Source organism: Mchenga conophoros, linkage group LG12, assembly GCF_057382185.1.
Source record: "Mchenga conophoros isolate Kocher_MC1m ecotype Shallow Benthic linkage group LG12, M_conophoros_male_GT1.1, whole genome shotgun sequence".
NCBI classification, from domain to species: domain Eukaryota; kingdom Metazoa; phylum Chordata; class Actinopteri; order Cichliformes; family Cichlidae; genus Mchenga; species Mchenga conophoros.
In genome coordinates, this window is record NC_140537.1 from 16,216,446 (window position 1) to 16,230,029 (window position 13,584).

Below are 13,584 nucleotides of genomic sequence, written 5' to 3' on the forward strand. Positions count from 1 at the left end.
AGAACTCGTTACATTTATTCCATTTTAGTGCAATAAAAGTGTCTGTTTACGAAAAAAGAAATCTCTTCAGTATTTCTGAATAGTTAGCGTTAACACACTCAATCCCTTTCATCCACAGAGCTTTTCATCACAGAAGACGAACTGAAGAAAGTCCATGATTTTGAGGAGCAGTGTATAGAGGAGTACTTCAGAGAGAAAGATGACAGATTCCACTCATCCAATGATGAGAGAATCAGAGTCACTTCTGAAAGGTCAGACATGGCTGCACTCAAAAGCAGTGTCCGTATTAAAACCATCAAACAATAGAAATATAGAACATATTTCAATACTTATTTCCATTTTTCTTTTTCTGTACAATGGCCAAGAGAGCCCAGCGCACTCTAGCAAAAGAAACTAAGGGCAAAGAGAGAAAAGAAGCTGATCAATCTGATAACACAAAAGTGAATTTAGAATTTCCTTTGGCGTACAGAAATGTGTAGCTAAGAACACACACTGTTTTCGCTTCTCTACTCTACCCCCTCCAGTGCTTTTATGATGTTTTTCTCTCATTTCTGTCTCCTCTGTCAGGGTGGAGAATATGGCGATGCGTTTAGAGGAAGTCAATGAGAGGGAACACTTCATGAAGGCATCACTACAGACTGTTGATATTCGTCTGGCCCAAATGGAAGAGCTAATTGGACGAATTACTGGAGCGCTGGAGCGCATGACTGGTGTCGAGCGCGGGGAGGTCCAAAAAGCACGTTCTCGGACTTCGTCTGACTGCACAGACTCTGCATACATACTCCGCCAGGCTGAGTGCCCTGAAGCTGCATACATTCTCCGTCAAAGCAGCTTTAACAGCACAGAGGGGAACTGCTACCGCCTCCAGGAGGCTCTAGAGGGAACAGCTGAGGGTTCCATGTCTCCTCCTTCGCCCACTGGCATAGCAACACGGACCAGAAGTCATTCATTTTATGTTGGAGCTGGTCGTGCTGCTGAACGGGGAAGTAGAGCTGAGCGAGTTGAAAGTTTCTTCAAAGACCGCTCCCTCAGTCTCCACAGAGCCAACAGCTCACAATCTGTGTCCTCAGCTGCCGGCCCCAAGGAGTCTAAGCCCCTCCCACTGGCGACGTTATCGGTCTCCCAGCAGCACCGTCCGTCATCCTGCATTGATATCTATGTCTCAACGTCTGAAGAGGTGGGGCCTGCGGAGGTCTTTCTAGATCCTCTCCGTATGGTCCCACCTCTCCAGAGAGACTCCTCGCTGCAGTCAGATATAATAGAAACGGTGCTGCCTGGAGGCCGGGAGTTCAGCAGTGCTGCCACCAGCGGTTTGGGCGACAGGCACTCGGAGGGCGGTGCAGGCAGCAGCGGAACTGCTGGAGCTATGTTTGATGATAGTGCTGCAGCTGATTTGTCATTATGCTCAGCACATCTCTTACCAGACAGCACTTTACCTCCTTGGGATATGGAACCATCCCCACCTCCCTCAGCAGGGCTGCTCGAACGTTCTAAGAGCAGCCGCTACCTCTCTACCGCAGGCACAGGATTCCTGGATGAGCCTCCTCTGGTCAAGTCACACAGCCTCATGTTCACACCAAGAAGCTGTTATGGTGGGATTGGGGCCGGAGTCCAGGTAAAGGCCGCGGAGTACACCAGCATCACTGACTGCATCGATACACGCTGCGTCTCATCTCCATACACCCCCGCAGAACGCTCGCAGTCACCTGGAGGTTCCACTTCATTCCCCTTTGATAAGCCGTCGGACGTTGGTTCCTCTCATCCAGAGAGAGAGGCAGAGCTTAGTCACACAGAGTCTGATCCTGAGGACCCTGATGACCTGGTTCCACCCCCTGATACCCCTCGGCTAGGGGTCCTAGGTGGCCCCAGTGGGGCCCCTCTCTGCTCCCCCTTCTCCAAGCTGGAGCGAGCAAACAGCTGCTCGTCAGACGACTCCCATCCTTCGCTCACGCTGGCTCCTCCGCACCGGAAGAGCCTGTCGGTGAGTGAGAGGATGGAGAGAGGACCGGGTCTGGGGGCAGACAGGGGGCCTGGGCCTGGGGGGCGGGGTCTGGCAGGAACCAGAAACCCCTTCCTCAGGAGCAAGTCTGGAGCAAGACCTGACACAGCCAAAACTGACAGCCTCTCAATGAGGAAGCTGGCAGCTCCGTCGGCTTTCCGCAGCTTCGATAGACAAAACTACACGTGACAAGGATGTGTAAGTGCACTTGCACACTGTTAGGACCAGAGAGGAGTATTGTGAGGGCCGAGGGCTAAAGTGATAGCAGGGTGAAGTTGCCCTTAGATGCTAATCTGGACGAGATCTAAGGTTGTTTTTTTCCCCCGCATTATATCTCAGATTAGAAAAATGTATTCATAGTCAGTATTGAAGGGCAGCTTTACTCTGAATCATGAATCTGCAGAGAAGGATTGGAGATATAGGGGTCCTACTGTACACCAGTCAAAACAAAGAGCTATGAATCTAGACTAGTTTTTACCTCTTGTAGCTAAGTAACTCTCAGTTTGGTGTTATGGCAATGGAAGGTGTATTCGTACTGTATGTCTTCCACCCACCACCTTTACTTCAAGTAGACATCTTTCACTGTGTTACATCACATATCAGTCACACTAGTCACACACAAAGTATACTGTTACTCCTAGCAGCTTTATATGGTAGACACTGTCAAGTCTGAGAGGCCAAGGGAGAGGAGAAAGAAAGAAATGACACCCACCTCTTTTGCCAACATAGAGTCATTACTACTGCAAAACCTTACCTTCAAATACATTTTCCCTGCTTCATATAATCCTAACTCGCATAAACTCAACCCAGAAAGACACTAACATTTCTGGCCACTTTGTGAAGAGATCAGAAGTCTTTGGACTTCACTGCACTTCAAATTACCTCTAAGTACTCAATCTTTCACATAATAAATAAATATTTCATTTTTGAAGGATACAGTTCTTTCTCTTCTGTTTGTATATTGTAGCATCAGAGAGGAAACGGCTAAAGCACTCATCTTTGCCAGAAACAAAGCAGCATTTGAACACACTGCAGTCAAAAAGTCGGCATGCCACCATGTATCTCCTGCGGCCGTGCTTGAGGCACTGTCCTGAGGCATCATGTAAGGGCGTGAAAGAGAAAGGCGCTCCGCGTATGGTGACATCCTCATGTTTATCCGCGCACACACTTGGTCAGTGAAATCCTACATATCACTTGGAGAGATACCTTAGTTTATACCTGACTCCAGAGAGCTTTTACAAGTGCAATTGCAATAGATGGGGACAAGGGGGCGTTATGAGCCTGTGTGGGAAGCAACGCTTGCTGGGCAAACCTGATGTGAACCTTAGTTGCCCGCACCTGACACCAAAAATCTTTTCACTCCAAGAATCGTAGCTCTCTTGTAGCCCAGCCCTCTTCCTTCAGGTTTCGGCAGTGGCATTATTTTTGAAATGGTTTTTACATCCGCCTGCACCTAACAGATCCGTCCTTCATCTATCCAATAACTGTCATCCATTTGTTTTTCTCCTTTCATTCTTTTTTTTAATTGAATTCAAAGCAGGTCACTGCAAAAAGAGGCTTATTTTAAAAAACACACAAAAAAGCAGTTGCCTAATACTAAAACAAATGTTGAAATAAGCATACAGATCATATTGAAGGACCTTGAATTTATTTCTGATTGATTTATATTTGGAAAAGCTTCGGAATGAGTTGCCAAGTATACACATTCTAGCTGAGATTTATTAAGAAAGGCATGCATTTTAAAGCGGCATGAAGGAGGAAACATAGGGTCATTAATATTAAAAGATGAAAGCCAGATCAGTGTTTTTAAAAAAGTTCTCATTTTTTTTATTGTAAAGAAAGAAGTCTGAAAAAGAAGATGTCTTTTTCCGATAGCTTTGTAAAGACAAAATAGCTTCAATCAATAGAATTCTTACTGATTTTTAATGTTTGTTTTTATATTTTCTCACTCTTATGATTCAGTTTTAATCATGTTGCTCTTCTTTTGAGATTGATTCTATTTATTGACATTTTCTTGCTCCTTATTGATAATTGCAGTAAATGCCTGTTTGAATTACAAAAATCAATATTTATATCTTCTCAGTGATATTTTTGTCGAGTATTTTCTAATTAAGCTTTTCAATTTAATAAAAGATGACCATCTACATGCACTAAATGACGATGTATTATATTATTTATTAAATATATAGACTTGTCTGATATAATGTACATTTCGATCATATTTAAAGTATTTAAAGTAGTTTTTATTGTATGTTTTATCAACCAGCTTATGAGAATTTTCTAATGTTGACAAGGCAATACATAGTTGCCAGTATACCAAACTTAGGGTGCCTTTTGGGCATGGATGGAGTATGTGGGGACTGAAGTGATTCATAAATCTGTGAATTTCCTCTTTTCATCTTTGTCTTCTGTTGTGAAGAGGCCAAAAAATCAGTGGTTATGTTCTCACAGACATTTGTTGTTCTCTTTGGACACATCTGATGTACAGAGTGGGGCAATTGTTGTTATCTGTAAACTGTATCATTGCTTGTATGGGTATTTATTTGAATTTCTTCACCAGAACACATAAAAGATCTCACTGACAACAATAGCTTTGGAGGACAAAAAAACAAACAAACCTGCGCACGAAAACGAGGGTGAGGATGTGATATAAACAGTAGGTGTCATTGCAGTAACTGGTCTTTCTTGCTCGGATTGGATTAAATCATGTGGTACTACCCAAATCTAATGATCCAGGACTGTTAAAAGCCCCCAGGTGATGTCTCTTAATTTGCGAGCTACAAAAGACATTAAACAACTGTGGTCCTGGGCAAAGCGCCACACCACGTGACCAGTTACTTTTCTAGGTAGAATCTGGAGATTGTCCCTTTAACTTTGTAATCACAACAGAAGTTGCAGTTAACCCCAATTGTGTGCAGTGGCTGGATGGCAAACCTAAAAGATGAGAGTTTTAATTTCCTCAACACATATGTAAGTCATAGCATAGTTTAAAGATGAAGGTCAGTGCTCAGGGACAACATTACCCCAGTGATGCAAGATGGAAAGTTAATCGTTGAAAGAAAGAAAGAAAGAGTCCAGTATAATCACTGTGCTTAATGAGTCTAACCCAGAATCTTTTTGATCATAGAAAAACTATATATTTTTGTGTTTAGGTGTTCAGAAATGGCAATACAATGCATGAATGTCTTCATACCTGATCAACTTGTTCTACCACAAAAGTTGAAAACACCAACAGTACAAACAAAAGTGAGGAATGTCTTTGCAGTCATGCTTAGTTGACTCTTGCATTTTGAACCAAACCAAACTCTGTCTAAAATGGAAACACGCTGAGTCACAGCTGTTGCAGATGGGATTAACTAGGCAGAGGTCACCTCAGTCGTTGCAGGGCCAGTCAGAAAACAAAATGACCGCGTTGGAATGAAAGTTTATGCCCTGCTATTTGACCTTACATTCTCTTTTATTCTTTTCAAAGTTCCTTATCCTCATATACGAGAGAGCATACAAGTCCGAAGCATGTAGAAACTTGTTAAGGTTTGTACATGATTGTGTTTGCGATATGCTGACGAGACTGTTGTGGAAGGTACTGACAGGAGGCATGTGTGTGTGCGTATGTTTGTACGTGCGTTTAATTAAACTGCGTGTGAATCGGAAGTGTAGATGACACTAATAACTGGGAGGCATGCCAACACAACACAACCCAACAGAATCTTAATGTACAGTATTTTTTAAATATTTTACTACACTGTCTCTTAAAGTTTTGGGGAATCATGAGCATATGTGATAATAATAATCAACAGATTTGCTTCCCTCCTATGAAACCTGTGACTCGTAAGCTTTAGAGTATCACGCACATGTTTTTTCTGCAATAACTTCTGATGTTGTTCGACTAAAAGGGACTTATCCCTCTACTGGTCACACTTTATTTAATGTCCTTTAAATGCATGCAGTTCTTCCACTCAGAGTGTACAGAGATGATGTGTAATGATGACTGAGAGAAAGATAGAGAGAGATTATAATATGAAATTAAAGTAGTGAGTATTTGGATGCAAATACAAATCTGTATTCTTCAATGTGAATAGGATCATGTCTGGCATGCATTGTTAAATAAACAATTAAATAGATTTGTGTCTTGTCTGTTTTTAATTCATGTGGATACTCAAGCAATGAATGACAGCACACTGAGTGCCCTCACCACTACCAGCTGCTTTGGATGGTTTAACACAGGTATTTAAATGCATCCATCTGCACTGCTCCTTGCATCTTCACCATTAACACCCACCTTCCTCTTGCCTACCTGTGTCTTGCTTCTACTGACTTTCTCCCCTCTTCAGAAAAGAAGAATGAAAGTTCCTACACTCGCTACACATTATAACACCCCAATATCTGATTGGGACAATGATTTAAACTCTGAAGTTAAACGGCTACAGGAACATCAGCATCTTTGACTCCCTTATGATGTATCTCACCTCAATTTTATTTATATGGCACTAAATCACAACAGCGGTCACCTCAAGGAGCTTGCCCACTGCGCAAAGTGACATCGGCGTGACAAGTGATGGATCAATATAGACATGATCTGCACGTCTATCCGACATCCAGTGTTTGGTGGGCGATATTGTAAAGACTTACAGTAGTAGAGTGAGAAAAGCAGCTCAGGTTACCCTTAACCCTCTTAAGGGAACCCAGGCTTCAGGATCCAGCCCTAACTAAGCCTTGTCAAAAGGAAAGTTTTAAGTGTAACCTTAAAAACAGAGTGTCTGTCTCCTGAATCCAAACTGGGAGTTGGTCCCACAGAAGAATACCTTGAAAGCTTCTAGTTTTAAGCAGAAACTAATAAAAAAACAAAAACAAACAAAAAGTCTTTGTAGGATACATAAGGCAACAAAGGCTCATAAGGCACTGGAGCACATCAAGCTGTTCTGCAGATATGGCAACAAACCCCTGCATTGACTGTCCTTTGTAAAACTTCTTACACTGCCATAAAAACACAGCCTGGAACTGGTCCCAGAGTATAAATGGTTTTCACACGCTTTCTTCAGCTGTAATAGAAATTCTTCAGTAATCAGCTGAGTACTGAGTACTTGAATATATTTATGTCATATTGGCCAGGGCCTGCATGACACCTGTGGTTTATACAAACGTGGTTTTACATATTAACGTGAAGGTTTTACACTCCCTGCCGTGCCCGCGCTGTGCCTGTAGTCCGCCGGGCTGTGAGTGTTTGGAAACCGGGGAGGGGCGGGGTAGCCTATATTAGCACAAGGGAGAGGGCCAGCAGTGGTGCGTCAGCTCATACTCCGCACGTGGAAGAGAACATTTTGTACTGAGATTATGCGCGCGCCCTCCTCCTCCTCCTCCACCACCTCTCGGTTACATGACACGCATGCGCTCACACGCTTTAAAAAAAACAACCCTTGCCGCAATCGCCGTACAAGACACCACAACAACATGACCCAGATGCACCGTGCACTATTGAACTCTTTGCACGTTAGTGCGAGGAGGAAGCGGGGAGCAGCAACTGCGGCAGCCGAGGAAGCGCCTCCTCTTCCCCAGAAATGTTTACAGCTCTGCTGCAGGAGGAGTGGGAGGGTGGCTGCAGAGACTACACTCATCTGGCCAAGACCCTAGTTTCAACCAGATTTTTGTTCCTGGAAATCTGGGGGTTCTGCTGGAGCAAAATGGGGCGGAGTTCCAGCATGGGGCGATCGTGGAAAAAGAGCAAGAAGTCCTTGTACAGTTTTATTCTGTGATGCAGAAAATAGAACTTATTGTTATGTTATTTCTGTGCAGTTGGCTTGAATCCTACTCCCTCATAATCCTTGTTTTTCATATTGATTCAACACAAGACATGAATCTATATGAGCTATATCTATATATATATCCATGCAGCAGAGGGGCAGTAAGCTTCGTCTGAATTATGCATTTGTGTTGTTTGTCACCAGGCAAAGTTCAAACCCATATTTTGAGAACACCGAGTCCTGTCCTATAAAAACGAAGGGCCATACCTCTCTGTGGGTAAACAGAAAAACAAAACCAAGGAAGAACATGTGTCCAACTATTGACTACAAAGTTCACGTCAGGGAGAACTGTCAAGAGCTCACATTGCTCAATCCCTGCAGCCCCTAAGCTGAGGATTTTCTAGGAACTTTGACCAGAAGTGAACCACCCCCTGCACTTTTTAACTAAAGGGGTCTTATTTCACTTAAGTGGGCTGGCAGTATTATACTCATTCCTTTTCTTCTTTTTTCTTTTTTTAAGCAAACTTTTAAGAGACAGTGGGAAACATGTAGTCTGAAAATGTTGAGGCGCAAGGGAAAGGTGCTGCCTCGTTTAGTTCACAGTGAATAGTAATTTGGCAGGATTAAGAAACACATAGTTCTAGGGTGAGCGTAAACTAAGGAAACTATCAGAATGTAAACATTAAAAATGTTTTTATAAAGTCACGGGAAAAAGTGTGACTGTAAGAAAAACAGTAGCTTTATCTTAGATGTCTTTATCTCACGAAACAAGCTTACGTGTCAATATTTCTGCCCTCTAAAGTGGAACTTGTAAATATTTAGCAGCTGTAAAAACACAGGGGCAAACTATAACCACAAGCCATTTTTTCCATACATAACAGATCATTCATAATTTTACATATATATACATATACAGTTTTTTGTGTCATCTTTAAAAAAAAATCTGCTGGCTCGTGCTAAAGCATGCTGTATGTTACTGTGTAGGGTAGGAAATTACCAGAAAAGCTTTGACTGTAAGAGAATGACAGGGATGATACTTAAGTGTTTTGTACACATTACACAGGTCAAATTAGGTGGGATCACCGAACGATGAAAGAGACAAGTGACTGAAGCAAATCATCCAGAAAAGAGGAAAGGACACCATTTATTGCTTACAAAACTTAAACTTCAGAGAAAGAAATTTGTAATTATTATTAAACTTGTTATTAAAAAGGCATGTAATTATAAATCTGACCAAATATAACCAATGTTCATTATTCATTTTCCATGTATTTATTATCCAAAATCACAAAGGGTTAGACTTTTGTTTTTAATGACGACACTTTTACGTGTCTACATATAGATCTACATGGACTTATATTTTTCTTAATGATTCCTCAAATCCATTTTTACACTCTAACAACCATATTTACCATTTTCCTTAAGTCCCTGAAGGTAACATGAGTGTGGTCTTGCCCTTTTCACCAATCCCAGTCTTGTGATTAGTCGAGGGTCTTTTCACTCACTTTAGTCAATAGGCAGTCCCCCAAAAACCGAGTCACGTTTCTTCTCATCCAATCACAGTCCAGTTTAATTATGACACAGTGGGATTCCGCGAAATTGTTTCTTGGAGTTGAACTAAAGTGCTGCTCTCTGTAAAATAGGACAAGTTGACCCGTGTGTGTCTGCGCACAGGGACGTGGACACAATAGCGCCGTGGGCAAACGCTGTGATTTTGATTCGTCCGTTAGAATTAAAAGGATCTGGAGGAAGAAAGAGAAAGGAGGTTAGAGAAAGGAGGAACCGGGGAACATTTTCAAAGCGCTATCTTTCCTGAGCGGGGCGTTTATTTATCCTCCGCGCAACCCCGACAAGAAAAGCGCAGTCTGCGCGGAGTGGTCACATTGAAGACGACACGTGTGGATGATTAACCGCATGTTTCCTGGGAGGACTGCGGACTGATTACTGTATCCGCGTTGTCGGATAGTTTTTCCTCGCCTCTCAAGATCTATTGTTTTGCTTCTGTCCTCCCGGCTCTGCTTCAGGGATCGTGATGTCGTCGGAAGTCGACGTCTCTGCAGACCGCGTCCCCAGCCGACCACCGCCGGGGCGGATGGAGGACGTACTGAAAGAGAGCCAGGAGAACAGGACTTTACTGATGGTGGCGAGGATTTTGCTGGACTTGAACAAATGCAGCCCCAACGCTGTCAGCGCCGGAGAAAACAGATGTCTCGGGGGCAGCGAGGCCGGCGCGCAAGAGAAAGCGGAGCGGGGGAGTCGCCTGAGCTGCGGGGACAGCCGCGGCTCTCCGGCCAGCCAAGCCAAACATCCCCGGAACACGAAGGCGGCGGCGGCGGGGAGACTGCCGTGCTCCGAGAAGAGACACTGCTGCCCTTTTGCTGGCTGCGGGAAGATGTACGGCAAGTCGTCCCACCTTAAGGCCCATCTTCGGGTCCATACCGGTAAGTAAAGTGAGAGGGGATGGGGTGCTCTGCGTCACTTCGACCCTTTTTCGTATTTTTCTTATTTATGACGTAAGACTTTTAACCGAGAAAGTAAGAGTAAAACGTGACGGACAAGAGTCCAGACCTGTGTCTCGTGTTGTGAGACTTTTAGGGGCGTGACCACGTGTTTCTGCAAAACCACATTATAGGAAAGGTGGTCTCATGATCGCCTACTTGTGGGAGGGGGTGTGACTCACCGGGACATATTGGACCAGAGGCTGGCAGAGAGGTGGAGAGGCAAGGGGGAGGAAATCTTTGTTTTAACGTCCTGTGGACACGCGGCCAGAGTGCGATCTTGGGTAAACACCACGTGCGGACGCCCATATTTGCGAAGCTTTATTGTTGAGATGTAATAAATGACGCCGGAGCTTGGGGCATCATGAGACCCAATAACGCCTCTAATGATTTTAGCTTTGTGTTCCTGCCACCACTCTTCACCATACAGCACTGGCAGTCGGAGTAACAGTGGAAGAACATCTGCCGACACATTAAATAGGTCGTGATTCACACGCGGGTCACTGCGACACTGTTGTCCCCACGTGTTCTTGTCCGGAGGTAACGCACACTGCGCCACCATTTCCTCATACGTCATCCACCTCCACTCCCCTCGCGTGGGCTTGTAAACAAGAGCTGACATGTGGTTCTGCTCAGCACGTGGAAGCGCTGTTGAGGGAGTAATGTGCCCTGTTTCACCTCAGGGCTATCTTGACTGACGGCTCCGATGTCAACATGTTATTGTTCTTAGCAGCAGTCTTTCAGCAGATCTTAGTTTCGCTCCAGACCGCAGCCTGTGTCTTATTTTCACCCCCCCCCCCCTTCTCCTTGTCACACTTGATTAATCTCGCAAATGTGTGTCTGTGCTTTAATTTTGATTGTTTCCTCTTATCACAATAAGTTTTTTCATGCACTCTGATTGTTGCTATGCAGAATACAGCCTCCAAGTCCTCTGGGTTGTTTGTTGGTCTCTGTGTTTTTCATATTCTCATACTTGTGTGAATGCAAAGCAGGTGCCACAGGAGACTTTTTATAATCATTTAGATTTTTTTATGTTTTGTAAAATAAGTATTAAAAAAGTGAGTATTTGTTCACACACAGCAAACTCAAAGTAAGTCCTATAATAGATTTCACAAAAAAAGGTCGACTCTTAGTTTGTTTTCTTTTTAGAAGGAAAGAAAATGTGCAAATGTAACATGATGACATGATTGATTTTGTGGCGAGGAAGGAGTGGTTTGGGTTGGTTAATATGATTAGTTGTAAATGTACAAAAACAAAAACTGGGTGTGTTTCCCTCAGGTGAGCGCCCCTTTGAGTGTACCTGGGCAGGCTGCGGCAAGAAGTTCTCCCGATCGGACGAGCTCACCCGTCACTATCGCACGCACACAGGCGAAAAGCGCTTCAACTGTCCGATGTGTGACAAGTGCTTCATGAGGAGCGACCACCTGAAGAAACACGCCCGGCGACATCCAGGCTTTCATCCCAGCATGCTCCAGGGCTCCGGCGCGGCCAAGAGAAGGCGTTGCTCCGTGTCCGTGTCCTCCTCTGATTCTGGAGACCGAAGCCCCACCGGGGTGTGAGACACACCCACATACTGTACATGTGCACACAAAGGTACATACTGCACATACAGAGTGTGGCGCCTGTACCTTTTCTACAAATCCTGTCGAGCCAGACAACCAGCCAGACCACAATTCAGAGTTTACTACACATGTAAACGAAGTAAACATGACAAATCTGACTGTAATCACACTAGAACTTCTCCTCTCATTCCCTGAGGTGATTGTTATTTATTAAGGGTTATTTCAGGGAAGTTCAGTTCTTCTTCAACTTTATTGTCTGTTGTCAAAAAAATGTTCTTTTTTCTTGAAAGAATCTGCCGTCCAAGTGGAAACCATGTACCCATAAAGTGTTTGAAAAACACTGCATAAGTTCACTTTGCATCGCAGACTTCCCTTGCAAATGAAGAGAATGGGAAGAACGCAAGTCCTTATATTCCTAGCGCTTAAAGAAGTTCTGGAAATAGTCCTTTAATGAATATTGTTATTGCATACATAGACTTATGCACACTTGAACAGTTGCTTTTCAGCCAGGATAATGCAAATGCACAACACAGCAGTATTATCATGTAAATAGATCAAACTAACTTCAGATGGGTGATATACTAAGTCTAGTGTAGTTACATGTTATTAGAGAGTAATAAGAAAACTATACTATAGAGAAATATAGAGCCTGTTTATTTAATTTCACACATTTTGCCATGGACTTCAGGTATAATCAGGTGTGTTATGAGCTTGTAGGGATAAGCAGTGTGTTTCCTGTGTTGAAACACACACATTGCAATTAAATGCACCAATATACCTTTATAGTACCTTGTCGAGGCCATAATACACAAGCAAATCTCAGCATTTGTGTTGTTTCTTAGTAACGCTTGAAAACATAACAGGGTAAAACCTTTTAGACGATAACGTGGTAACATTTTTTCACTTACTGTTTAAACACTACTCGGTGTTCTGACCACAGTGATTTATGTTTAGTAAAAGTCCGTGCCTTTTGACGGTTTTGTGGCAGAGGGGAATTTCTACGTTTTTCAATACTACCTGAATTAACATCGTCAGATTCTTTGTGTTGCTGTTCACTAATACTTTAAAGCTCAACGACTGTCTTCAAATGCCAAGAGTGCCAGTTTTGTTTGGACTGCATTTTTTTTTTTTAAATCAGGGAATAATGTGATGTGTGGACACATGACTTAAAATTACACCCCCTGGTGTTGACATGGAAGCACAACATTTCTCGTAGGATAGAGTCCTAATTATTATTATTATTATTATTATTGTTATTTTTATTCTTATTGTTTGTCCTTCCATTTGAGGAGTGCTTTCTTGATTAGTTCAACAAATTCCATCATGTAGCATGTTTGTATGTATTTTCTTTGGTACAGTGTATGTTTTATTTGTCTGGGGATCTTTTATAATATTACAAATGGAATGAGAGGTCTTATTAAGCCACTACAGGAGCCAGATGAATTATTATTGATGTCATTAGGTTTCTTTTGTACTTGTCATGCGATGCATTCAAATGTCCAAATAGAGTCTGTAGCTTGTAGAATACAAACTACATATATTTGTGAAGTGAAATGCTTATTTTATTTTATTTTTCTTCTTTTCTGGCATTATGATGACTGTGATTGGATGCTGGTGCCTTTCAGGTTGAAGCCCTTACTTCTGATGCTACTGTACTGTAATCAGGGACTGTCAATGCAGATCCCATGCTATCGCAATACACATACCTGTGTAATAATTGTTGCTCAAATGTTTTAACATTAAAATTATCCTTTTGGGGTTTTTTTTTCTTTTTAAGCATTCGCCTC

General features: G+C 42.9%; 2 protein-coding genes across 9 annotated transcripts in view; both read left to right on the forward strand.

Moving 5' to 3' along the window:
- Nucleotides 1–6,120, forward strand: part of trpm3 (transient receptor potential cation channel, subfamily M, member 3) — a 145,926-nt gene extending 139,806 nt beyond the window's left edge. For 7 of the 8 annotated variants that reach the window (XM_085294039.1, XM_085294044.1, XM_085294040.1 and 4 more), the window contains 2 exons: nucleotides 119–251; nucleotides 568–6,120. In XM_085294039.1, the coding sequence (XP_085150165.1) occupies nucleotides 119–251; nucleotides 568–2,188 (1,754 nt within the window). In that variant the 3' untranslated portion in view covers nucleotides 2,189–6,120. The remainder of the gene's footprint in view (nucleotides 1–118; nucleotides 252–567) is intronic. The other variant, XM_085294042.1, reaches the window with a different exon arrangement.
- Nucleotides 6,121–9,325: 3,205 nt separating this feature from the next.
- klf9 (Kruppel like factor 9) lies at nucleotides 9,326–13,573 on the forward strand. Its single transcript, XM_085294048.1, has 2 exons — nucleotides 9,326–10,178; nucleotides 11,514–13,573. Exons 1-2 carry the CDS (start codon nucleotides 9,770–9,772, stop codon nucleotides 11,792–11,794), a joined length of 690 nt encoding a protein of 229 aa, XP_085150174.1. The 5' UTR covers nucleotides 9,326–9,769; the 3' UTR covers nucleotides 11,795–13,573.
- Nucleotides 13,574–13,584: the final 11 nt, after the last annotated feature.